A 26,541-nucleotide genomic window follows, 5' to 3' on the forward strand; every position below is an offset into this window, starting at 1 on the left:
ACGTTTCACCAGCCGTAAAAGTGTCTGGAGAGGGAAAGGCAGGGAGCGGCGGCGTGCCGGGCGAGGGGAGGGAGCAGTGTCTGTCCCTGCCGCTGCCGCAGTCCCTGTCCCACCGCCTGGGGCAGGTGGCTGCTGGTCCCCCTGCGGTGACCCAGCCCCTGGCCTCCCCTTCCGCCTGTCCTGTGTGGCTGGAGAGATGCCCAAAATAGACCAAAGAGCCACCGAGGGAAAAATGAGCTGGTGGTGACTCCCCAGCCCACGAGAAGGCAGCAGGTGGTCCATCACACAGGGCTGCCAGAAAAGCCACAGGGACTACGGACCGGCTTATGGGGACCCAGAAAGATGGGGGTACAGTGGCTGTTTGAGGACCAGAGCTGAGCTCTCCCCTCCCTGCTCCAGCTCAGGCTCAGCTGGCCCAAAGGCTCTTGCAGCCCCATTTCAAGGTGCCGTTCCCCATGCTCAGCACAGTGTTTGTTCACCAACCTCTGCTACAGGCTGCAGCACCCCCCTTCTGCCTGGACCCCAAACATGGCCATAACCACAATGCCTTTGGCCATGTGCAGGAACAGACCATGCTGAGCCCCGCAGCCCCTGCCTGGGAAGGATGCTCATCACTGTCCTCCCTCTTTTCTTTCCCCAGCACCTCCTGCATCCTGAATGCCCCAAGTGACCCCAGTGCTGCTATGCATGAGCTTGCCACGGCTCCACTCAGCCCTTGGGCACTTTGATGCCTGGCAGGTCCAGCATCACCCGTGGTAGCCCCCCAGGCTTCCCATCCATCCCTGTGCCAGCTGGCCCTGTCGTGGGATTAGGCGGGAGCACGCAGGGAAAACACCGAGTATCTCTCTGGATCAAACGCCCACGGTGTGGCGGGGAGGGAGTGTAATTCACACACCCCCACCGTGCAAGGCTGGCTGGGGGCTGTCTGCCACCAGAGCTGGGGCAAGCGTGCAGCCACCATTTATTGGCAGTGGGAGGGAGGCAATCAGAGGAGTCAGTCAGGTGTGGACGAGGTATGAGGGGAGGCAGGGATGGAGCCGTGCTCGTGACAGCCGGTGCTGCCGAGCGCTCGCGCACATCCCTCCTCCCGCCGAGATGCAGCAGGGCCGGCCATCCCTCTGCTGCGTCTCCACCATCCGCAGCTCACAGGGACCACCCGAGCCAGGTGAGGGGGGTGCAGGGCATGGCTGGGGGGCTGCAGGGCAGAACCAGGGGCTGCAGGGCTGGTGGGGGGGGGAAGATGCTGCATGTGCATCCCCAGCTGGTGGGCTCAGCCTCTGGCTCAGCAGAAAAGGAGCAGAGGGGATGGAGGGTGGCTGGGTGTTTGTGGTGTTGCTGTGGCTGCTCCTGTGCAGGGCATGGGAAGGAGAGGAGAGCCTGTGTCGGACGCCAACCCTGTGTCCCTGCATGGAGCCAACCCAGGGGCTGCCCTGCCATGGGGCTCCCTGCACCCATCCTTCCCTTGCTCCAAAACGCTCCGGTGTGCCCTGGCTCAGCACCCCCTACCCTCACCCATGTCAAGTGCCGCCAGGCAATGGGAAAGTTGGGACCTGAGGGCTGGTCTGGGGGAGCAGGAGGCTGCGGAGGAGCTGCTGAAGGTGCTGCTGGGGGCTCTGAGCTCCAGGGCAGCAGATGCCTGCCCCCGATGGGGAGCAGTGCCGCCAGCATTCCTGGCCCTGCCTTTCTTTTCAGCTTGTTTTTCCCTTCATCTTTCCCCCCCTCTCTCTCGTCTGCTCTCACTCTGGCTCTTCAGCTCCAGCTGTGTTTGCTAGGGGAGCGTAGATGCCCACGTCCTGCTCCTGGTGGCAGGTGCTCTCTAACCCCTATGGATATAGGTCCCGCTGGTGGCCAGAGCGCCGTTCCCCACCGTTCCCTCACCAAGCCTTTTGCAGCGAGTCCCGGGGAAGTCCCAGCCCAGCCAAAGCACATAGATCTGGCAACCAGCCCCTCCACACCTGCCAGGTCCGTATCTGTCCCCAGCGCCCGGTGGGACGGGTGGTTTTCAGCTCAGGGGTAGCCCAGCATGGCTGGGTTGTCGGAGTGCAGGAGGCTGGACAGCTGGGGGCATCTCGGGCAGCCTTGGCTGTAGGGAACACAACCCACTGTGGTTCTCGTGTGCTGGGTCCGGGGTGTCTGAGGCTGTAGGAAGCCATCAGAGTCATCCCCACCTCCCAAGACAGGCTCAGAGACCACCCCTCCCAGCTCTGCCTCAGCTCGATACTGAGCCTCTCTATGGATCCCCCTTCAGTTTGTTTTCCATAAAATCACTTCCCCAGCCATCAGTCAGGTCCTCTGCCTCAGTTTTCCCATGGCAACGCTTGTTGCTGGGTGTGTTTAAGGAGCAAGGCAGAGTGTTGTGGTCTGGATAACCTGGGACACATGGACACATTTACAACTCTTTCCTGCTCTGTTTTGACATCTTTTGGCTGGTTGGTCTCTTCTTGCATGAAGGTGTGCTCAAGTGGTCTCTTTGAAACCTCTTCCCTTGTAAAACCCACTAATTATGAAAATGAGCTGCAGCAGGTTTTCTCCAGTCCTTCTGCTCTCCCAGGGTGGCTTATCCCTGGAGGTGGAACTTCTTCAGGTGCTGCTCTGCTTTCGGTGGTTTTATGATTTGCCCGTCTTGCTGTGGTGGGAGCAGGTGAACTGGGGGATGCTCTGGCCTTTGCTTCTGTGGATCAGCGCTGCTGATGTCAAGCCAGCTGGCTTTTATCTGGAGCAGAGGAGTGCATAAGCCCCTAATACCCATGCATCCTCCTCCCACAGCAGCCGGGTGTCTTCAGCCCCCTGCCAAAGGAAAGCTTTTCATCCTTGTTCCAACCCAAATACCCCCAGCTTATGAAAACACAAGGGGTGAGGGACAAAAACCCCTCATCATGGGTAAATGGCTCTTTGTAGGCCATCATAGATAGGCTGGTGTGGGTTCAGCCATCATTTGGGTGTGCAGGTTTGTGCTCCTGCGTGGCAGCAACCGTCCCCAAGCAGCCATAGTCTGTGCTGGGAGGGGACTAACCCGCACCCCCTTCTCCATTGAGCTGCCCAGGCTGGGGTTTACCTGCTTCCCATCCCTCAGTGGTGGCAATTTAATGTCAGCCTTCTCCATGGAAAGTGGTTCTTCCCCTTTGCCTCCTCCTGGCATCTCGCCCAGCAGAGCGGCGGTGACGAGCAGGAGGTTATAACCACGCAGCAAAGATCAGCTGCGGGTCCCCACGTCTGCTCAGCAGGTGGGTGTCAAAACAAGCATCGCTTGCAAGGGGTTTGTGTGGGCAAACATCTTGTCGGCGCCTGCCGGCTCCTGGCGCCAGCCGGCAGGTTCGTGGGCTGATGGGTTTTCTCCTTGGCAATGGGAAGGCAGGAGGGGGAAATTTTGGCAGTGGAGGGTATAGCAGAGCTCAGCAGGTCCTGTGAGGTAGGAGAGGCATTTTTGGGTGCCCAAGCATGGAACAGAGGGCCACCGTGGCCGTCTCTCACCCCTCTTTCCTCCACAGCTGCTGCTGCTCACTTCAGCTTCTGCCGCAGCCTCCTGGAGCACACGGTCTCGGCTGAAAACCTCAACTACCGCCTGCAGAGGAACCCGGGCAGCAGCCTCACCTGGCATGATGGCCGGAGCCAGCGGGCCGACGGTGGCCGGACCATCAAGCTCCTGCGGCAGCCGGGCACCGAGGGCTTGCAGGTACCCGCCGGGCTCCCCTACACACCCTGGCCCCTGCCCCAGGGCTGCCCAGGGGAATGCGGCTCCTCGTGTTCCCCCCATCCCATTGATCCCCTGCAGGAGTATCTCCTCTTTCTCTGCAGGATCAGGCCTTTAGATCCCATTTTGCTGAAAGCCCTCATGATTGTTGTGTATTTAATTATAGTAAAAAATATATAAATATAATAATTTAATTATTATCATCAGGCTGGAGGCTGTGCTGAGGTGAGCTCTGTGCATCACCTTCTCTCCGCACCTGGAGCCGGGACTTAATACAATTTTGCAGTAAATGTGCCAGAACCAAGTTCCTTGTAATGCCTTAAAATCCCTGAGCACTTGGGTATGTCTCTTATCCAGGTTTGGACCATTGACCTCCTAAAATTCTGAATTTTATTGCATTAATGAGGCTTTGAGCTGAAGGTTTCCAGCGATTTGCCTGCTGCTGTGCCTCTGCACAGTCGTAGGAAGGAGCATCTTGCCAGTGAGCAGCTCCCAGTGCTTCCTAACTCCTTTGTAAAGCCCTGGGAGTCATGTTTGGAGGCAGCACATCCAGCCAGTGACCACTGGAAAGAAAATGGGGAAAATCAAACTGCCTGACTTCCAGCCTCCAACATGGAGTTGCTTTTCCATCTTGAGGGCCTGGCTGGTTTGGCATCAGAGGGGGGCAGGGTCCCAACAGGGACAGGTACAGTCCCACCATCATGCTGTGGTGCTCACAGGAGCGGCAGCCCCTCAGACTGTCCTGTCCCCCTGTCCTGGCATCGCTGTGCCTCTTGTCCCCATCACCCGTCTCCAGGCACCCCGGTAGCCCCTTTCCTCTTGCACCTCTGTGAAAAGCATGGGGACAGCACTGCCTGCACAGCGCTGCCTGCGCAGGGGCATGCCAGCCATGCTCGGGTGCCAGCTGTGCTCATCATGGCTCTCCCTCACCTGCCTCTACGTGCCTCACAGGGGGATTTGTGGGGGAGAAAGGCTTTAATTTTGCCATAAGCAGGGAAAAAATGCCCAAGAGATGGCAGGTGACGTGAGTTGCTCCTTGCAGCTCCCAGGGAATGGCTCCCACCAGCCAGCTCTCCCCGGCCACCTCCTGCCTCTGCACGGGAGCAGCCTCTGAGCCTTCCCGCCTGCTCTCCTCAACACCAGCACTCGATATTCATGGCTGAGAGTTTATCAGAGAGACAGTGCAGCTCAACCGGCTGGAAAACGAGCCTGTGATTCATTACACCTCCCCTTCCCACCCAGGGAGTGCAGGGGATAGATTGGGGGTCTTCTGGGGGGTGGCTTCACCCACTGCAGGGGATGATGCGCCCTGAGCCGGCAGCGCAGGGTTTAGGGGTGCAGAGATGGGTCCCCGGTGCGGGGCTGCATCTGATGGGCAAAATGCTTGCAGACATGAGCGTGCCCAGGGAAATTGCAGGTTGTTTGTCACCTCTTCCCTCATGCCTCGGAGGGTTAGTTGGATAATAGCTGCCGGAAGCTCACGGGAAGCTGGCCATTATTTCCCCCAGCCCCTCCGCTTCTCATCATTGCTCATTAGTGAATCCAGAGCGAATCGCCTCCTCCTCCCCACGGCACGCTCAGCCAAGTGTGAAGGAGCCAAGCGGCTGGCACAGGCTGGGGCTGCTTCTGCGGGCAGGCAGCTCCTAGCATGTCTGGGAGGAGTGGAAGGAAGCTACCGGGGGGGGCCCCAAAGGTGGGGTTCAGTTTGGTTGAGAAACCAAATTGTGCATAGTTTATTGCATTTTCCATTGACTTTGGAGATGGACTCCTTAGCTATTAATTTACAGCCTCCCAGCTTTGCATTCTTCCCTCTCGCTCGAATGTCCCCAGCTGCCACAGGCGAGCCCTCCTTGAGGCAAGGTCCCTTTCCAAGCCCAAATGCTCCTCTGGGCACAGGCAGCAGCTCCTGCCAGGCTGGCTGGGCTCCATGGCGTGAGCAATGCCCGGCTCGGGGCCAGGGGAGATGTCCCAGACCCCGCTGCCGTCCGCCGTCTCCTCTCTGGCATCTCTCAGGGATATGTCATTAGTTTCAGTAACCACAGGATGTCTGGAGTCCCTGTCACACTAATTATCTCCGCTTCTCTATTAGGCATGCTAAATTAGCCAATATTCATACATGGAGGTCAACACTGGCATACTGCTGTCAACCTTTCCCATGCCAGTATGTCCTCACATCAGCTGCTGCTTCTGCCATGCCCAGCATGTCCTGGACATGGGTGAGGACCATGCCAGGAGGGACCCTGGCAATCCAGTCCCCTCCTGTTGCAGGGAGCAGGGACCCCTTTCCCATCTCCATGTGCCTGCGGTCCAGCCCGGGACAGTCCCAGCAGCTCAGGCACAGGGAACTGCTTTGGAGGAGTGATGTTTGCTGGTGCTGCTTGAGGATGAAGTCTTGGCATCACCAGCAGCAGAGAGTTCACCAGTCTCCCCTGGGTTCTAAAACCAGGAAACAGTGGATTTCTGCATCCTCTAGCCCCATTTCCCAGCTAGCCTTAAGATTCCCCCAGGAGAAGCAGGCTCATCCCCCTGTGCTGTTACAATTCAAGGCATTTGACTTGCTCTGTACTGGGATAAATCCAGGTGGCAACGACCTCATCATGCTGGAGTTGCTGTGACGTGGGCGAGGAAATGGAGCTACCAGGTGGCTCAGGGTGAGACCAGCTGCTCCAGCCAGCAGCTGGAGGGAGGGAGGGATGCCAGTAGATAAGCCCCATCACCCTGTGGGCACAGCTCCTCCCCCTCTGCTCTGCAGGTCCGGGTCCCATCCTGCCACCAGGCAGGCACCTGCCTGGCACCGAGGCTGGGTGGGTGGCCAGTGCCAGAGGGAGCAGCCTGCACCGGGGGCCAGGGCAGTCCGGGCAAGGCGGGAGGGTGTGTGGCAGACATCTCTGGAGGTGGAGGGTGGCCAGGGCACATCAGGGCACTGAGGACTGCAACCCTGGTTTATCGCAGGTGTCTCCAGGCGTGGCAGCACCCCAAGAAGAGGTGGCTTTAGACACCTGTGAGGCTGCAGGACCTTGTCAGCTCAGAGTTGAAGGAGGCTGAGCAACAGAGAGAGGGAAAGTCCTTCCTGCTCCAGGGCACCAGCTGGCTGCTGGCTGCTTCCCTGCGGACTTCTGGTGTGGGTGGCTTTGCACTGGTACCCGCTGCCCCCAAGGACCTTGCTGGCTCCATCCCCACTGAGAGCTGCCTACAAGCACCTTTCTCTGCCTGGTGAGGGGAGGGACCCTGGGCACCCCCGAGATGTCTCCCGAGCCTGTGCAATGCTCTGCTGGGCTGGGAGATGCATGGGGAGGGGGACCAGGGTTCTTGCCTGCAGCAGGAGGGCCAGGGAGCTCCCAGGTGTGGGGTCTATGTAGGGCAGGACCCCCACCTCGACCTCCCATCCCGACTCCCCCTGCCTCCCTCACCAGTTCCTCTGATGCTGCTATTTCGGGGCAAACCCAGGGACTCCAGAGGGTGCAAAGCCAGTCTGCCAGTGTCACTGCAGTCCCAAGCCACCAGCCAGCATCTCCCCCATCCCCGTGGGCTGACCTCCCAGCCAAGGCATTTTCCTCCTCATGGGGCTGAACCCCACTAACCCCTTCCCCTCCCACTCCCCACAGGGCCGTGCCTGCGACCACTATGGCATCTACCACACCAGCCCCACGCTGGGCAGCCTGGCCAAGCCGGTGGTGCTCTGGACCCAGCAGGATGTGTGCAAATGGCTGAAGAAGCACTGCCCACATAACTATCTCATCTATGTCGAGGCGTTCTCCCACCACGCAATCACAGGTACTGTAGACGCCCCCACTTAATTGCTGGTACTAATTGCCATTAGCATGTGCTCCTGAGAAATAGCTGTTTGGAGATTCATGATTTGGAAGGCAGATGTACCCCCCATTTCTGTCCCCTCTCCCCATGGAGATGCAGCTGGGGTGAGAGCTACCCCACAGCACTGGGCACAGGGACACCCACTTGGGCTGGGCAGGAGGCATCTGCCAGCAGGGTGAGCTCCAGGACAGGCTGGAGGTTGTTTAAAATGATCATAAATTGCCCAGAGGAGATTGTGGCTTATAAAATGGGAAAGACTCTTCTCCTTGCCCAGATTAATACAATAAGAATATTTTTTACAGTTTTTTTTAAATACTGAAAACTTTTGCAGATGAGGAAAGATCTCTGCTCAGGTGGAGTCCAAGTTGCAAATGTCTTCCTCCAGGTCTGAATCCAACTCCCAGCCAAGTCCTTGGAGGACACTTACCTCTAGGACCTGCTCCCTCCCCTTTGCCCACTGGGGACTCTGGCTTTGACTCCTACGTACGAGCATCGTCCTAGTCTGACTGTGACATGTGCGTGGCTAGGCAGAGCTCTGCCAGGGGCAGGAGAAAGTGGGGAAGGCAGTGCTGGAGCTGCCCGCAAGGGATGCAAAGCCCTAATGCAAGAGCCCAGCCAGCCCTAGCATGGGAAACAAAGGCAGCATTAGCAAATGTACGCAGGGAAACAAGGACAAAAGCTGGTTGTAAATCCCTCATCTAATAGCCCCCGGACTGGAGGAGAGTGGCTCGCAACAACACTAATGCATTTTGATGGGTACCCCTGTTCCCCCAGGATGGCCAGCCCACACAGGGACCATGCACTCGGAAAAATATCTGATGCAGGAGGTGGAGCGGAGAAATGGAAAGCTCTTGCCTGCAGGGATGGGTTACGTGATTGCCAGAGCCATACCTGTGCCGAGGCTGGGGACCTCAAGTTGCCACCCAGTGCTCTACGAAAGTGGGGCCACCTGCGAGGCTTCTCCGTCCTAGTGGGTCCGGGTGGTGAAAGAGCATTTTAGGATTTCTTCCCCTTCCCCTCCTTGTTCCCACGTGAACACAGGTTCCCACTGAGTTGCCCTTTTATGGGGTCCCCACCACGTCACTGAGCGACACCGTGTTTGCAGGTCGGGCGCTGCTGCGGCTGAACGGGGAGAAGCTGCAGCGCATGGGCATCGCTCATGAGGCGCAGCGGCAAGAGGTCCTGCAGCAGGTCCTGCAGCTCCAGGTGCGCGAGGAGGTCCGAAACCTGCAGCTACTCAGCCAAGGTAGGGCCAGCGGGAGGCCAAGCGGGGAGAGAGGCCATGAAGCCCAACCCTGGGGTGGTTGTGCCTCTCCTGCAGCAGTCTGGACAAGAGGAGCAGCGGCTGGGCAGCTGCCAAAGCCAGAGGCACCCACCTGCATGTCACTGATGCAAATGCAGCCCACGTCGTGGCTGGGATGGGGTGTGGAGCACAAGCTGCGGTGCATGTGGCTGGGCTGTGGTGCACAGCACAAAATCCATGGGTGGTATTTTGCATGGAAGGGATGGGATTCTCCAGGGCTGGCAGTGGGTGAGCTGGAACGTGCCACCCTGCAGGCTGTTTATTCCTTCCTCTCCCCCTTGTTCCAGCTTCTTTTGGAAATGTCTCCTAGCTGATCCGTCTGTTTGGCAGATTGTACCAACACTGTGAACCGAGCACCTCTGGGATGGGCTGTGCACCACCGATACGAGACCTGAACTGCACGCTTGGAATTTGAAGAGACAGCTTCCCAGCCACTCCGGGGCTTCTCTCCTTCTTCTTTCTCTTTCTTTTTTATGAACACGTTTCTGTGCAGAGATGGAAGGTTTCCTCCAGCAGACGTGGCTCTTGGCTGGAGGAAAATTAGCAAAGCAGCCACTGGGACAGATGAACTTTTGCTCACCTGAGCCTGACAGTTCACAGGGAAAGAGATGGAAAAAAGGAAACGGCGACAGGCAGGGCTCAGCATTGCAGACAAACCAAGCGTGGTTATTCCTGGAACGGCTCAGAGCCATGCACAGGACAGTGAAGCATTATGCACATGGGCGACATCCCAGCATCCGGCGGCTCGTGTCCATACCTCGGAGCTTATTTAGGGAGCTTTAGTTTTCTCTTCAGACTGGGCTGTCTTCCAGAGTCCTAGGAGGTAATGTTATCAGTAGCAAATAAGATGACCCGACCAGCCAAAAAAAAATTAAAAGCGGGGCCAAGCCACCAGCGCCTGGCTCCACTTGGTGAGTTAAAAAGGGAGCTGAGTCATCGGAGATGGAAAATCTGGGAGCAAAGGCAGGGCGGACGCGCTGGTAGGGTGCCGGGGCCTGGAGGAAGTTGTGCCAGGAGCTCGTCCTTCATCCGTCCTCGTTTGCAGGCAGACGGGGGAGCTGCTGCAGGGGCCGGGTGGGAGCAGCTGGGGATGCTGAGGCTGGGGATTCTTGGGTGCCGTGTCCCCCTGACCCCGGTGCCCAGTCGTGCTCCCTCTCACGCCCTCTGTGCTCCCACCAGCTCTTTGCAGTGCTCTGCTCCTCTGGACAATTGCAAATTTTCGTCCTGACCTCCTGCCCAGGGGCTGGTGACAGTGCTGACAAACACAGGCACCGTCCTGATGACCCAACTTTTCATTAAGGTGAAGCAATGGTTACTGTTACACCACCCCCACCCCCCAAACCCCTCCTGTCTCGAGCTACAGACTGCTCATGCAGGCAGGTAAGGAACAATAGAGGATTTAGGGGCAGGGTGGATGCTGACACCTCCCCATGTTCCCACTCCAGTGACGAGGGCAGGGCTGTGGGGCTGGGGAGGGTGTCCTGAAACAGCAGCACCCCAAGCCCCTGGGGCATCAGAGCTGGCAGGGATGTGGAGGCTGGTCATGGTGGCCCCCTCAGCCAGGTGCCTGCCCACTACCTGCCTCCTCCTCTGCTGGTAATAAAACAAGAGACTGTTATTTTAACTTGCTGCTCTTCTGACTCTTCCCATGTCTGAAGCTGCGCCATGGGTTTAGTCCCTCCAGCCCTTCCCAGGGATGCTCAGGAGATGTCTACAGCCCTAAAGCCCCCAGGACAAGCACTTCCACAGAGGACAGGGGTCCCACCAGACGGCCCTTCAGGAGCAAGCCTCAACCTGGGCATTTGCCAGTTTTTAAATGCCCTCCCAGCTCCACAGAACTGCTGCAGAAATGAGAATTAAGAAGCTGCTAATCTGTGCCAGCGGGTGGCTGGACAGGGGTGGGATTTGGGGTCATAGCTACCACTCCAGTGCAGGTAACAGCTTGTGGCAAGGCGAAGGTCTCCAAAGCTCATCTGCGAGCAGCATTAGCCTGGCTATCGAGCCATGCTAAGAGGGATGGGAGAGCGCGGGGCTGTGGGCAGGTTAAGGAAGCCAGCAGCGGAGCCTGGGGCTGGTGCAGGGCAGCGGCAGCCTCGTGTCATCCCTGTCCCATCCTTGTCCCATCGCAGTGACACTGTTCCTTGGTGAAGGAGCTGGGAGATTTCCATAGGGGTGGAATCAGAGGAGCTGAAAATAAGTTATTTGCCCACAGCTAGCAAAAATTGTGGCTGCACCCAAAGGTTTTGTGTCTTCCCAGCTGTCCCCAGAGCCCTCCAGGTGGTCTTGAGGTGTTGGTGGGGCAGGAAGAGGATTTGGAGGGTAAGATTTGGAGGGCAGGAACGCTCCAGGGCTCGGACCCCTGAGCGCTCACTGAGACTGGACAGGGGTTTAAAGCCAGCGCCTGGCTCAGGGAATGATGTGGCGGGGCCTGGGTGGGGTGCGGGATGCAGGTATAACCTCTCCCCTCTCTGCACATCGGTTGGCTTGGCTGGACCTCCCCAGCAGATAATTCCTGTTTGAGCTTTGCTGTGGTGGGAGCAGAAGTGGGGTTGTGACCCCTGAGCTCTGTCCGCAGGGAACTGGCTTCTTGGCTTCATTATGTGCAGCCCCCACCCCCCCCAGGACACAGAAATCAGAATTTCCTCTTCTGCCCATGCTGACCTTTTAAAAAATGCAGAAAAATTGGCTCTTCTCACCTTGCTAAAACCTCACGAGCAACAACCCTGGGAGAATTTATTGAATTTTAAGAAAAGGAAAGAAAACAACCAGGAAAAAGAAACCATCTCCTCTGCAGCAGTGGCACTTTCAGCGTGTGCTCTGCACCAACAGCTGCAGTGGAGCCATGCACCCATCCCAGCCGGTGCAGGATCCGTGTTTGGTCCTTGTTACCCCCTTATGTGGAAAGTAGAGCCCGGTGCAGGTTGTGGCCCCATCCCATCCTGATGCAGCCACACAGGAAACTATAAAACTTTCAATCCTGGACAGCTCAGACCTAAATAAAACCCAAGCGAGACAACCCATGGGCAACAGCCAGGTTGATTGCTCCCCTCCATGGGATTAGTTTCTGCCCCAGCGGTGGGTGCTGGTGAAGGGGTGGTGGAGGGTGCTGGGGGGGCAGCAGGAGTGGTGGTGGGGCACGTGGGGCTGTGGGGTGGTCAGGGAGCAGGCAGAGTCCCCGAGAGCAGACAGTGGCTACTGGGTGTCTGGCTGTGGGTGAGGTGCATCGTTAGAGGGAGATGCTGAGCTTCTCTCCAGAGCTTCGGAGCTCCGCGGGGAAGAAATGGCTTCTCCAGGCTCTGGCTCTGGGCTGTGCTCATGCAGCATCTTGGTGGCGATTTTCCTTGAAATGTAGCTGGGGTGCACAGAGCAGTGCTGGGGCTGCCCCTGACCCCCTGCAAAGGCAGGGGACCCCCCCCCAGGTCTTGCCCCAAAGCCCTTGCTGTGCTCCCAAGGGTGTGCGTGTGCCATGTCCACCCATGCCGGGCTGTGCTCCAGTTCTCTCTGGCTCCTCATCCACACAGAATAAAGGAGGCACAGAAGGAAGCAGAAACCCCACCAGCACGCTCGGCTGGAGCCCAAAGCACAGCCCTGTTGCGGTGTCCCTCTGAGACCCACATGGGGTTGCCAAGACCTGGCAGGACCGGGCTGGAGGAGCCTGGTAAAACAATGTTCATGGGACACGCGGGAGGATGCCATCCTGCCCTAGTGGGGTCTGTGCTGACTGGACCTTCGTCCTGGTGAGGATGGTGATGGTGAGAACAGAGCATTCTTCCAGGCTGGCTCTGGACCACTGCTCCAGCTCTGGACCAGTGTTTGGTGCCATCGTCTGAGAGGCATCCAGGGCCAGACTCTGCCCAGGGCAGCAGAGATGCATCTGGAGCAGCCCTGAGCACGACTTTGCCTTTGGTGGCTCTGGGCACACAGCAAAATCCATGTGCATGGTGGCACCAGGGAAGCATTGCCCTCCCACAGGCTCCTGAGCAAGCACCTGGGCCCGTGGGTGCTGCACGGGGACTCCCAGGTGCTGGAGGGAGATGAGTGCTTGGGCTCCTCTCTGGACTGAGGGACAGCTCAGTCACTCCTCAGCTTTTGCTGAGCAAGAAAAACACCTTATATTTATCTAACACTTATATGCCAGTGGTATTTCAGGCATTGCCCTAAAACAAACAGTGCCAGACAATGAAACACAGATGAATCGAGCACAGATTCACGCAATATTAAAACCAGACAATTAAGAAACAGAAAACACCATCAAGCATAAATCAATCCCATGCAGCAGGTCGGAGGATGCAGGCAGCGGCACCAGGGCAAGGGGCAGGCAATGGTGGCTATCAGAGAGCACGTGACTTTGCAGCATCTGATCAACTTTTTCTGCTCATGGTGATTTTTGGCAATAAGCAGGACAATGCACTGCTGGCATCAGAAATAATGGCCAGCATCTTCTTGTTGTATAAAGGAAAAAACCAGCAATCCCTTCGCAATGGTAGAGGCAGTTTGCAGATTCTAGCAAGGATTTCAAGAAGAAAAAAAAAAAGCCAGGACAGTTGCACATAGAAAATGCATGCCTAATTTGTCCAAGTAATTACTGAGCCTGGCTTGATGATACAGATACCTCCAGCTCTGAAATGCTGCTGATTGCATCTCTGATTCAGGAAACGATCCCCATTCCCCCAACATTGAAATTCATGCTCCGCTGTGAACACAGCCTGTGATTTCCCTGGCTTCGTGGGGTTTGAGGCCATGATTTGCTGAGCAGGGAGGGATGGCAGTGCCTACCACGGGCTCTGCTGAACTGAGGCCAGTTTGAATCTGAACACCAGTCCCCAGTAGATTACATGCTTGATCTAATTAGGTGCCCATCACCTATGGACAGGTGGATGCAGCAGGTGTCCAGGGGAGATTACAAACCACCTTGAATCACTGCCTTTTTGGTGCTCTCAGGCAGCTCCTTATGAAGTTTCTTGCACTGGAGACCTGTGGGCACCTGAATGCATCGCAGCAGGATGGCAGGCAAGAAAAAAGGAGTCATGCCAGTCGCTGGTGGCACATGCCAGGAGTCAGGGCCACACAAGCCGTGGGGAAGGAGAGAAGGGCACAGGTGGTGGGGGGCACAGCAGCCTGGTAGGGCTGCACAGGTGCTGGTATAAATCAGAGCAGCTCAGGGAGGCATGAGCTGGGGGAGATGCCAGGGCATGACAGGGGCACAGCAAAGTGGCTGCTCCTGGGATGCTCTGGCAGCTGCATCCCACTGCTGGCAAACCTCCGACTGCTTTATCCTGGAGCCCTGGTCCCCATCGGATGCCTGGTGCTGGAGGACAAGACAGGGCTTGGGGACATGCAGGGTATTGCAGCGATCTCAGCAGAAGCCTTCTACTGCAGCATTTCCTCGCTGCACGTCCAGGACTAATCAATCTTGATTCATTGCTAATGAACTTGAGAACAGTGTTGGGATGGATCAGGTGCCACTCAGGGTGAGATGGATAATATAATTAAGATTTCCTCAAAGGTCCCGTCTTTCTTACCTTGTTAATTAAGCTGATGCGGGGCCCTCCATGCAGAATGCATAATGAGAGGCTGCCAGAGACGGAGCTGGCTATTCGTGGGAGGTGATTTTGGGGGAAATGCTGACCTTAACCACAGAGCTGGGGATATTTTGGCCACTGTTTTAGGGTTTGGATCCCCCAGAGCAGTCAAGAGCTAGTCTCAGCTGAGAAGTCACCGCATCATTTGCACCACAAATGCATTTGGACTGCACAGGGCAGAGCACGCAGGCACAGGGATGCAGGTGGAGATGGATGGGTTCATCCCTGCCCAGGACAGGCTGAGCATCGTGGCAGAGCTTATGGCCCTTACGGCGGTGTGGGGACCAGGGCACAACTTGCAGAAAGCTGTCAGCAGCCCCATGGCCTCCAGGAGCAGCTCTCGCACAGTGCTGGAGTCTGCAGCATGGGAAGGAGGGGATGCTGCTCCACTCCTGATGGCCCAGGCACATTTTTGGTATTTGCACTCTGGTGGTGACTTATGACAATGAATTAATGGCCTCTTAATAAGGGTGACAGTTCCCTTAATTAGAAACTATCAGAGCAAGGATAATTGCTTCATTTCATTTTTTTTCCCCTATATTACTTCCTTCATTTTTGGGTCCTCATTCTCAGCTCTTAGATGCCTGCTGGGAGCTCTGCCTTCCCAGAACTAGAAATGCTCCCAGTTCCCAGGTCAGCAGGCTCAATGCAGAGCTGGGAAGGGTGGAGAGGGGTGCGAGCAGTTACAGCTGCAGAGCTGCTCCTTTCACCGGGGCAGCACCATGCTTGCAGCAATGCTGGCAGCTGGCAGCACCCAGGCAGGGTTGGAGCAGGTCCCCAGCTGTTCACACGGGGCTTAGCACAGGGCAGGGGGCCTGGCACGGCTGGAGGAAGGGGGAGATGGGATTTACAGTCTGGGAACTCCCAGGCGATGACCCAACAGAGGGAAGGCAGCATGGGCAGTGAGCGGCAGGAGCAGGGCAGCACTGCAGGGCAGCAGTGACCACTTGAAGCTCAGCCCAGGGCAGGCAGCAGTGCTGAGATAAATAATTTGTCCTGAAATTCATATCATTTGGGTCGACAAGCACTGTTCCCCAGCCTGGATGCACAAGTAGCTTTGCTGCGAAAACAAGCCCTGCAGAAACGTGTTGAAATATTTGCAGCATTTCACTTGGGCCTTTTTTGGAAGGGAAAGTTTCAGACTTGGTTTTGACACAACATTTCCAGGCTGCATGTTTGTGTGAGCCGTTAGCAGGGGGCTCCAGTAAAAACCTTCAGACCCCAAAACTGAAATGAGCTACTTTGCTTCCTATCAGAGGATGTGTTTCTTTAAAACCAGGGGGATTTGGGGGTTTTGCAGCCATGCAGCTTCGTCACCAAGCCTGCAGTCCCCCTGTCTTGTACTGCATCCCTGCATCTCCCTGCTGCCTTCCATGGGGCTGTCGGTGCCCCAGGGACCTGACCGCCCTGGCTTGGGGCTGGGTCCCTGTGGGAGATGCCCCCCATGCTGATACGACCCTGTAAATAATAAACAGCAGCCTCAGGGCTGCTGGGAGCTTCATTTCTTTCTGCCAGCAGGAGCGTTTCCTCCGTTAACCTTCCCTTTTTGCACTGCAGCCATTTTGCTTTCTCGCCATATCTAAAATTAAATCTGTTAGGATTTTCTCTTGCTCTTTTTTTTGCCCTTTTGCTTATATTTGCTGAGTGCATTCAAGCACAGAGAGGGAAGAAAAAAATAATAAAAAAAGCCATCAGCATAATTCATGGCTCGCACAGTCATCACGGGCTCCAGTTTCCAATCAGAGGCCCGGGCTGTGGAGCCAGCATGCCGGGGAGGAGGGCTGGGGCTGGCCCGGATGCTGCTTCACAAACCAGCAGCGATTCTGTCTTTGTTCTGGGATCACTCTGCTTTAGCCAAAAGAGCCACTGCACGGCCTGTCCTGTGGATACTGGAGCACAGAGCCAGTCCAAGGGGCTTTGTCCCCTCCTTCTCTGAGGATAATAGGGGATGGAGCCACCACTGAGCCAGTTTGCAGGCTCTGGACCCAGCTGCGATCCCAGGATGAAGCCCTGGGAGAGGTGGAAGTGGCTGGTCCCCCACCCTGGATCTGGGCATTGCAGTCATGCCCTTTCCATCACCTGCCTCTGCGCCTGGTGCATGAGGCTCAGCAGACATGGGCTGAAATCTGGGCTCCCAGTCCCTCCCAGTCCCACCCAGTCCCATGCACTGAGCATCCCGCGGGCCCTCCCTGGGCAGAGATGCTGGCGCTGGTCCTGCACAGCCCCATGTGCACAACAGTTAGCAGGAGTTTTTGAGATGCCTCCAGAGCCCGCAGCATGTGAAAGAGCCTCTGCAAACCCAGCATCCATTTTATTCTAATAGTGTTAATGGTTTGAAAGGCACTGCTGCAGCTGGTTGGGTTAATATATGTTTTAAAGTTGTTCGCCATGTAAGTGTTCGATCAGCCAGCCCCAATCTGGGCAAGGGGCATGGTCCTGGCTTCAGGTCCCAACACCCCCAGGAGGATCCACACCCAGAAAATCAGATTATTTCCTGCCTTTCCAGTAAGAGGGGTTTGGTTTTTTTTTTTTCTCATTTCTGGTGTTTTTAACTCTTGCCCAGACAGAATTAACCCTTGCCAGGAGTAACTGAGAACAATGCTGCGTCACTGGTGGGGGTCACGGCACTGGCTGCAACGGGGCATCTCTGGAGAGACCCAAGGCAGCTCCAGAGAAAACTGCTCGGCACCAGCATGAGAGGCCAGAGAAGCGATGTGAGGATCGCACATAGGATGGCAGCACCTCGCTGCACATGCTCCGATGGCAGCGGCAGATGCTTCAAGAGGCCCAGGGTCCCTGAGGGAGTGTGGAGCCCGGTCTGTGCCTCCCTGGGGGCAGCAGAGCCACAGGGATCTGGCCCCTCGGTGACACTCGGCCACCCTCACTGAGTGAGGGGAGGGGAGGCACACATGTGCTTGTCCCAGGTGACACCCCAGTGGGTTGCCCTGTTTCACCACTGCCCATCATGAGGGGACAAGGCTGGGATTGCCAACCCTGGCAAAGGCTGCCTCAAATACACCTGGATTTTCCCTGCCCTCTCGAGAAAGCAGAGCCTCCCACCCTGCCTTCACCGCTGCCTGCAGCCCCTGCCCGCTGCTTAGCCTGACGCAGCAACAGGGCAGAGCCGATGCGGAGAAGCAGCCACACGAAATGTAACGTCCTCTGTGGGAAGCCCAGTAAGACGGACTCCATATCAAGATTTTTCTGATCCTGGCTATATAATTGCTTTTTGCCCCCTCTCTTCTTCCTGGGGTCCATATCAATTTAATTTACATGCTCAACAGCTTGGAGTGCTTCATCCCCTGCTGCCAAGCACCTTCTCAGGCATTTATGGCCGCAGCATGTGCCGGGCTGCCTCTCCTCTGCCTCCTACTGCCTTGTGTGGTGGGAATGGTGGGAATGCTGACCCAGGAGCCAGAGCACCAGGGAACTGATACTTGGCACACACAGCCCCATCTTCCCCACAGCACCGTGCCAGTCTGTGAGGGTGAGCTCTCGTCCACGACACACCTCTGTGACAAAGCCACAATGCAAGAGGAGGTGTGATGGTTTCCTGCAAGCCTGTGGAGAAAGGCAGCACCACTGCCCCTGCCACTACTCCTCCTCTTCTTCTTCCTCCTCCTGCCCTTCCCAGCAAGGCTTTTCCACACCGGTACAACTCTGTGCCTGAAACAAAGCACTCCTCAGCATCTGCTCTACATTTGTTGTTCTTTTAAAGTCCATTCATTGGCCCCCTCCTCTCTGCTCAGAAGGGCCTGAAAATAGCAACTGTGGCTGCCTTTATATTGCATTATTTCAGAGCTTCTATACCTCAACCAGCCTGCAGCTGGCTGCTCTCCAAACCTCCGTATAACCACCCGGGTGGCCAGGCTCTCCAGCATCTCCCTTTCACCCTCACCCTGCTCCTCAATATGCAGAATTGTACTTTGCAGATGCAGAAGATAAATGCGGTGGCACTTCTGCACACATGCGTGTGCATACCCGTGCATGTTCCCCACCAGCACTCGTGCCTGGGGTGGCTGTCAGGATGCTGTGGGACAAGCAAAGGTGACTGGGCACAGTTCGCAGCCTTACAGCGAGGAGGAGACTTTGAAGGTGCTGAAGATGCCGCCTGGTCCCAGCGGGCACATGAAGCTGCCTGACAGCCCTCACAGGCAGCTGCTTTCCTGCTTGCTGCAGGTTAACAGCTCTCCTGGTAGGCAGCTCGTTGGCTGGGAAGCAAAGCTGCCTCGGATATGCCTCATTTTATACAAAGAAGGTGGGCTGTGCCTGTCCCTCCCACCCTGCTGATCACCCTCTGCTCTGCCGATAATAGTACCTAGCAATTACACAAAGCTTTCCCTGCTCTCCACAGACATTAATTAAGCTCTTTCCCCACAATGGAGACAAAGCAAAGAGGGGAATCGTGGGGAAACTCCCAACTTGGGTTGGGATTTTTTTGCCGCTTTGATTTTGTGTGGCTGCACCACAGGGCCTCCCAATTCCTGGTGGCACCTCATGAGCCACGCGCTGCTGATGGTGCTGCAGGGTAGCCCTGACAGCAATGGTCGCTCTGGATTTCGCTCTCATGTAGCAGAATTTGGTTTTCCATAATTTCTAGGCAGCTGCGGCCACTTGGATAGTGGTGCTGGATCTCGGTGCAGCTGTGCGTTCCCAGTCCTGGTAACTGATGCTGGCTCTGCCCTGTTGCACCTTCCCGGGTGCCACCAGCTCTGCAGGGGGGACACCCTGAGCCTGGGAGCTGGGAAAACCAGATCATCCCACAGGCACCGTGCTGGCCTCACACCCAGCTTCATCCCCAGGGGCCAGAGTAGCTTCACAAGGGGACCCGTAGCTTCCTTCCAGCTGCCTGCACCCCAAGGGCTAGAGAGGGGATGGATAATGGGCAGGGCACCCTGCCTGCACCTGGTAGAGCAGGACTACAGGCAGGGCATCCTGGAGGCAGGATGACAGGCAGGGCACCCTGCCTGCACCCTGGAAGGGAGGACGACAGGCAGGACCCCTTGCCCGCACCCTGGACAGGCAGAGCTTGCCCTGCCTGCCCGCTGGCGGGATGGGGGGAGCAGGCGGGAAGGCTGGGCCGCTCTGCCCGCACCTGCCCGCACCTGCCCGGGCCGGGTCAAGCCGGGCCGGGCCGGGGGCGCTGCCCGGTCCCGCCCTCCCGGGGCGGCGCCCCCGCCCGCCATCCCGCCTGGCCCCGGCCCCGGCCCCGTCGGCGGAGCCACGCGAGATCGGCGGGGCGCGGGGCCGGCGCGGGGCCGGCGGCGGTGGCGGGGCGCGGGGCGGGCCGGGCCGCGCGGGGCGGGCCGGGGAGCGCGCATGAGCCGCGGCGGCGGTGACGGGCGGGCGGGCAGGCGGGAGCGCGGCAGCGGAGCGCGGCGCCGCCGCGGGTGTGGGCGCGCCGGGGAGCCCCGCACGGCGGCCCGCAGCCGGGGGCGGCGGGCGGCACCGCCTCGCCGGCCGGGGGGGGCGCCCGGCCCTGCGCGCCCCGCACCGCGGCCCGCCGCCGCCGAGGTAAGCACCGAGCTGCGGCCCGGCCCGGCCCCGCCGGCACCCCCCCGGTCCGCCGCCGCGGCGGGGACCCCCCCTCCCGCACCCCGCTCCGCCCGCCGCCGCGTCGCCATTTTGCCGTTCGCTCTTCCCCTCCCGGCGGCGCGGCCGGGCCGGGCCCTCCGCCGCCGGCCCTCGCTGGGCCCCGGCCCTCGCCCGGGGAGGGGGCGGCCGGGCCCGGGGAGGCGGCAGGCCGCGGGGCGGCCCGGCCCGGCCCGGCCCGGCTGACAGACGGCGAGGCGGCCCCTGCTGGGGCCCGGGGAGGTGCAGGCCCGGGGCGGCCCTGCCTGCACGGGCACGGGGGGAGCGGGGCTGACAGCGAGGTGGGGCAGGGGAGGGGACAGGAGAGGTGGGGACAGAGCCCTGCCCGGAGAGGTGACAGCAGGACCAGGCAGGGCGAAGGTCCCCACGTCCGTTGGCCCCGGCGATGTCCAAGGCAGGGGGACACCCCGGTCCCCACCTCGGCACGGCGAGGTCTCGTTTTCCATGTGCTTTTCCCCTTTGCTTTTGTGCCTGGGGATGGGCGAGCAGGGAGGGACTCGCTAACGTGCTTCAAACAGAAACTTTACACCATCGGAAAACCTCCTCTGCGCCCAGAGAGAGCTGCTGGGCGGCCTCACGCCGCCGGGTGACTTGTTCCCTCCAGGAGAGCCTTGCCGGGGGCAGCCGCCAGCTGCTGGGCTTTGCTCGGCATGGGCGATGGCAAGGGGCTGCACCGCACGTGTCCAGAGCCACCCGGCTGCGGCCGTGCCCCGGGAGGCAGGGGTTTGCAAGGCTTCACCCGCCACATGGTTCCCTCTCGGGGAACCTCCAGCAAGGACAATTCCTCTCCCACCCAAGGAGGCCTCTCCCACCACTTCCTCATCTTTATTCCCGGGAAGTTTCTGCCAGCACGTGGCGCAGCTGCGGTTCGGCCTCGAGTTCATGGCAGGGAGCACGGCTCCTCCGGCAGCGACGGAGGTGGCAGTGCGCTTAGGCGTCCGTCATCCGCATTGGCCTTGTCACACCTCTGCCTGCATCCTGCCTGGCATACTGCTTGTGCCGGCACTCCGCGGGCAGCTTGATTGCCTTTTGGGCATTGCCTACATCTGGAGACGTTGTTAAATTATTAATGATAAGTGGAGCAGATTGACCAGTGACCAGGACAGTTTGCGTGCCTCATGGTGCATCCATAGGAATGGGACCAGGGCAGGAGTCCTGGCAGGTGAATTTGTGGTCAGGATCCACAGGTGACTTTCCCCCTCGTAGCCGTAAGGATATCTGGGCACTAAGAGGGTCTCAGCCATCCTCGGCTGTGTGTGCACTCCTGTGGACCTGATCCAAGGTCACCAATGGGCATTAGTACTTGGAGTTATTTCCCCTTTTCCAGTTTATGCCCAATTTCAGGGCTGTGCCTGTCCTGCAGAGCCTGACAGCTCCACAGGAGGGGTCTGTCACCAAGGGAAAGAGCCTGTTGGGGTGGTGAGTGGCTGGGATGTTGCTGTCCCTGGTCAAAGCCAGCAGAGGAGCATGCCGGCCGGGCAGGTCTGCCGGTGTCTCGGTAGCATGTGGCAGGTTCCCAGGCTTTGCTTCCCCCCTTCCCGCAGCCATGGGCTTGCTCCTCACCCCCGCTCCCAGCACTGCCAACTCGGCCTCCGTTCATCTCATGCTGGCTCCTCTGTTGACACGGGTTTTTTTTCCGGCACTAGAGTGGGATGCTTCAAAAATGCTGCCACAAACTTCTAAAAAGTTACCTAAAAAAAGCTGGAGGCTTCATTGGCAAAGATGCTGCCAACCCTGACCTTCCCATGCCGCATCCTCGCCCCACTTGCAGGCAGAACCTGCTGATATCTTCTCCTCCTGTTGCCAGTTGTAAAAGGATTTTCACCAAAAACGTAATGAAAGCGTGGAAGGGCTGTTGCCTGTTTTCAGCATGTGTTACTCAAAAATGAGTGAGAAGTTTGGACATTAGAAAAAAAATACAATGGGCCGATTTCTGCTCTCTGGCTCCAGGGCAATTCCTCTGGGATCCCTGGGGTTCTATCGGTGGCCAGGGAGCAGAGTTTGGCTCTCACTAAATGGTTTATGGGATTTTTATTTTTCATTTAACCAAAAAATAAGAAGGGAAAAATATTCAAAGAAGTATTTGGTGTGGAAAAAACAAAAGGCATTTAAAACCTCCTAAGCTGGCCAGAAGGGATCCCTTTGAGGGGACAGATGTGTTAAGGGGAACAAGAAGCATCCAGCTGTGGGAGCGGGGCTGAGCCAGGCACCTTGAAGGCGGTGGTGATTTTGGGAAGGGAGCGTTGGAGGGTGGTGATCAGCACCACCCTAGCTCCCATGGTTTGGTGTGTGCTGCCACGGGGTGTTCAGGGCACAGGAGGTGGGTGCGTCAGCCATCAATGGGGTCTGCCCTGCGTGGCACCCTTTGCGAGTCATCCTTGAGGCACCCAGCAAGCTGAACATGAAGGTTTTGTGGTCTGTTGCTCATCTGACGGCAGCCATGCCTGCCTGCGCTGGGGTGTCTCACCACCTGGGGTGCGAGCATGCTGGTGGCAGCCATTCGGCATGGGGTGTTCTGCTCAGCCTTTGCACCGGTGCTTGCCCTCCCTCCCCTCTCCTGCTGGGATGTGTACCTGGCCCAAGGGGCAAAGCCACAGCATAGTTGCATTTCGGCACAAGCCAGGTTGAATAGAAGTGTCCACTGTGTGGGTTTCCCCTTGGTTTTCACCCTGTTGTAGAGCACAGGGATCTTGTCTTCAGCTTTCAGTTCACTGGTCTTTCGTGAATCTTTTTTTTTTTTTTTTTTTCCTTTGAGCAACTTGACTGAGGGTCACTTGGAAGAGCAGAGGTGCCAGGAGGTAGCAAAGGAAGGAAGGGCACTGGCATGTTCCTCCCCAGAGGACTGGGGGCAGTAGCAGCGCTCACGTGGGTGAAAGTGGAGCCATGATTTGGGAAGGGGATGCAGGGACCCCTCTCTGCCTGCTCCAGAGGCCAGCTATCCCTGGGAAGGAGCCACTGGCAGACTGGGTGCAGCTCCTACTCAGGTCTCCCACCAAAAGAGCCCAAATTAGCTGAATAAGTGATCCCTGTGTTCAGCATCAAATGTGAGAGACCATGTTGCCAAGGCTGGAATTTCTCACTTGATCCGATTAACCTTTGTGGCCTTGCAAATATCCACATATGTGTCACCAAGCAAACACGTGCAGGAAACTTTTGCTAGGTCTTCTTGGAGCGTCTGGGCTGCACACTATGCACAGTGCCCATTCCCGTGTGGAAAGGCCCCGGGGGCACCTCAGAAAGGACTGTTGGACCCTTGTGTCCCACATGTTGATGGCATGTCTGGTGATCTGGGCACATTGGAGGTGTTCCCCCAACCTCGACCATCCCTCTGGGCGTGAGGACAGGCAGGATGAGGCTGGATGCTCAAGGCATCAACTCTGTTGAGTTAAACGATGCAAACATGATCTTGTGGGAGGAACTGGGGGTGATGAGTTAAATCTGTGTTTTTCAAAAACCCATGTGTGTGGGAGCAAAGTGTTCAGCAAAGGTGAAGAAGGCACCAGTTGGCATTTCCCTTAGTCACAGTGCTGGTGCCTGGCTGAGCATCAGCATCGTGTCCTGACCAAGGTCTCAAGGCCATGGTGGTCCAGGGAATTGCCTTCCAAGGGCTTGATGCTCTCAGTTTGGAGTCTTGGAGGATTCCTTTCCCCCTGGGCCATAAGCGGCATCTCCCCATGCAGCCCCTATCCTCAGACGTGTCTTTGCTTATGGTGTTGGGAGGGGAGGAAGGTACTTGAAACCAACCGGAGGAGAGCCAGCCATGCCGTGGGCTTTGTCCTGGCACTGCCAAAGTGGAGGGGTGTCCTGCTGTGCCTTCTGCGATAACTCCTGGTGTTCATTATTTATAGAGAAGCCAAATTGAATTATTAATACGGAAAATTCAGATAACATTAACAATTCTCAGTTTATAACAGTTTCTCATTAATAAGGAAAATTGGAAATTTATCACTACATCTGTTCGTTAAAACTCACTGTTTTTTTTTTCTTTTGGTGTATTAAATGAAAGCAGAGAAATAACCGAAGAGGAAAAGCCATTTATTCACTACTTCTCTGGGCAAAGTCAGCCCATAATTTTTAATAAAGTCTTTGCTGTTATATGTGGAGGGGAAATCGGCCTATAATGAAAGCAGCTTTTCAGCCATGTCTATGGCGCTGCTCGACTGTAGAACAAATACTCAGAAATACATCCCATTTCTTCTCTTTGTGGGAACGTTTAAGCTGCATGATAGTTTTCTAATTTCCCTCCCTCCCCAGCAGCTCTCCTTGCTTTCAGCATGTGTTGCTCCTGGCTCCGAGGAGTGAATTTTAGCGCCTACCCTGCTTCTTTCAGAGATGGCGGATTCCTATGCCTGTAAAGGTGGAAGGAAGACTGCAGGCTCTAACAAACCCGCTGCCAGCAAAGAAAGCAGGACGGAGACAAGGATAAACCCGCCGGCAGAGCTGCCCAAGCTCGGTAAGGAACTCAGTTTTTCTTTCTGTGGAGGTGGATGGGGCAGAGTGGATGAGCTCAGGGCTTGTGGGGGTGGCTGACAAAATGAGGGGTTGCGAGCGCACCTTGGCTCCTTGCTTTGAGCCACCAGCAAGGGCTGTGCTGGGCCAAAAAAGCCTAAGGACCCTCGGAGCTGCAGAGAGCCGGTCCCTGGGAACAGCAGGGGAGGGACGGAGATGGCCTCTCCCTTTTGAGGAGCGTGCGTCTCGCTTAACGAGATGGGTGTCTTGCTGCTTATTTATCGTGTTGGTAGCTAAGTGTTACATCAAAGGATGGAAAGGCTTAAATGAGTTCAGACCATCTGCTGTCTCCCGTGTCGCTGCCCCTGGGATGGAGGCTTGCGAGCGTACAAGCCCTGGGGGACCCGCTTGCTAAGGGCTGTCACTCTGATGGATAGCTGATTTCTCTATCCAGGAATCTCCAGGCCTGAGGAAATCTTTCTCCTGTCTGCTTATGCTGGGCAGATCCCTTCTACGGGTACAGAGAGCCTCTCGCTGCCTTTACCTCGCTAACAGGAGCCATGAATGCTGTGGGGTGCCTGTACCCAGGGTGAGGGTCAGACCACAGAGATGTACTTCAGACCAGACACCCAAAATCAGCAGCCTTGCAGAGAAACGCGTGTGCCCGAAATGTTTCCCAAATACTGCTCTTCCCTTGAGGCAGTTGAAGCTGTAATTGCTAACAGAGGGGTGTAAGTTATTGCTAAGGGGAATGAACTCCAGCTGTCTGCAGTATGAACATACCTGCGTACGGGAAAGCGTTTTTCCCTGTGCCACATCTTATCAGCACCTTTAAAAATAGAAAATCCCTTTTTTCAGCCCTTTCTTCTGGTTTAGGTGGACTGAAAGCAATGAGGGAGTGAAGGACACTCCATGATGAAGAAAGGTATCATGTTGCTCTGTTTGGGAAAGTGCTGAAGGTGGAAAAGTCTGCCAGGGTTTGCTTTGTTGGGGTGAATTAGCTTGGTGCGGACTGGGGTGAGAGGGGCCTCTCCTGCAGTTGCAGCAGCCTGGTTGGTGCAGGTGCCAAGCCAGGTCTTGGTTCAGAGAAGCCTTAAGTCCATCGGCAAGCCATCCCTATTTCTAAAGAGCATGCTGTTTCCACCCAGCTGACTCGGCACATGGCTGCAGTAACCTGCTGCAGGGGCACACAGCCATGGTACCAGCCATAACACTGAGTGCCGTTGCATTCATATCTCCTGTGAGTGCCTGTAAAGTCCAGGGTTTACTAGACCTGGTGGGTGGTAGCCAGGAGTGGGATTTTGGAAGAGCAGACATGTTTTCTGCTCCTCCTGTCCCTGTCTTTGCTGTCCCCAGCCAACATTGCTGTGCCCAGTCAACGAGGGCACTGAGAGGTGACTGGACCGGGCGCTCTTTTGCACTTGTTTGTCATGAAACATCCCCAAAAGTTTTGAAACTTGTGCAAGTTGTGAAAAGGAGAGGAAAACTGTCACTGAAAATCTGCGTGAGCTGCAGCACTGGATGTGCTGGGCTGCTGGGGAGAGCTGCCTGGAGGGACAGGGATATGCTGCTGTGGGATATTTTGAACTTGGAATATTTTGAAGAGTTTATGTGAGAAAACAGAAAATGGGGAGAGCAATAAGCAGGTAACAGCAGTGTTGTGAGCTTTTGCTGCAAATCATTTATAATTTGGTGGTTTTTCATGAGCTCCCAGCTCATGGAGTCCCATGATGTGCAAGAAACATAGCCCTGTTTCACACGCCGGTGAGGCCTTCACTTACATGAGCATGGAGGAGAAACCTGAGCGCGTGGTCTAAGAGCAGTGGAGAAAATACAAAATGCAGAGGGCAGCTGCGATCACAGATGTTCTTCACGGGTGCTACAGGAGTTTTGAATGAACCCTTTACAGTTGCTCCAGAACTAGCACGGTTTGGGGTCAAGCTTGCAAAATCCTCCCCTGTCCTTAGGACCATGAGTCATTTCGGGGCAGGAGCCTGGCAGGTAGGAGTCTAAACTGAACAGGGGTTTTCGGGACAGCTTAGAGGCTACCTTGCGGGGGGGGGCAGGTAGATGACTTTTTAGGAACTTTTTCTTATAGTCCATAAAGGTCA

At 56.8% G+C, this 26,541-nt stretch overlaps 2 protein-coding genes across 2 annotated transcripts in view; both read left to right on the top strand.

Annotated features, from left to right (window-relative positions):
• Nucleotides 1-1,095: 1,095 nt before the first annotated feature.
• On the top strand, nucleotides 1,096-10,415 carry SAMD10 (sterile alpha motif domain containing 10). Its single transcript, XM_064465329.1, has 5 exons — nucleotides 1,096-1,165; nucleotides 3,489-3,673; nucleotides 7,297-7,465; nucleotides 8,610-8,750; nucleotides 9,138-10,415. The coding sequence occupies exons 1-5, from the start codon at nucleotides 1,096-1,098 to the stop codon at nucleotides 9,200-9,202; spliced, it is 630 nt and encodes a 209-aa protein (XP_064321399.1). The 3' UTR covers nucleotides 9,203-10,415.
• A 9,333-nt stretch (nucleotides 10,416-19,748) lies between these two features.
• The window catches only part of ZNF512B (zinc finger protein 512B), a 35,933-nt gene continuing 29,140 nt past the window's right edge, over nucleotides 19,749-26,541 (top strand). The window contains exons 1-2 of the mRNA XM_064465428.1: nucleotides 19,749-19,903; nucleotides 24,312-24,434. Coding sequence (XP_064321498.1) covers nucleotides 24,314-24,434 — 121 coding nt within the window. The 5' untranslated portion in view covers nucleotides 19,749-19,903; nucleotides 24,312-24,313. The remainder of the gene's footprint in view (nucleotides 19,904-24,311; nucleotides 24,435-26,541) is intronic.

The sequence above is a fragment of the Phalacrocorax carbo genome, chromosome 14 (genome assembly GCF_963921805.1).
Source record: "Phalacrocorax carbo chromosome 14, bPhaCar2.1, whole genome shotgun sequence".
Classification (NCBI taxonomy): Eukaryota; Metazoa; Chordata; class Aves; order Suliformes; family Phalacrocoracidae; genus Phalacrocorax; species Phalacrocorax carbo.

Excerpts from the sequence above, each read along its gene's own strand:
- SAMD10 (XM_064465329.1), top strand. The coding sequence starts at position 1,096 with ATGCAGCAGGGCCGGCCATCCCTCTGCTGCGTCTCCACCATCCGCAGC. Across the intron at positions 1,166-3,488 it reads ACAGGGACCACCCGAGCCAG|CTGCTGCTGCTCACTTCAGC; the intron begins GTGAGGGGGGTG and ends TTTCCTCCACAG. Across the intron at positions 7,466-8,609 it reads CTCCCACCACGCAATCACAG|GTCGGGCGCTGCTGCGGCTG; the intron begins GTACTGTAGACG and ends CCGTGTTTGCAG.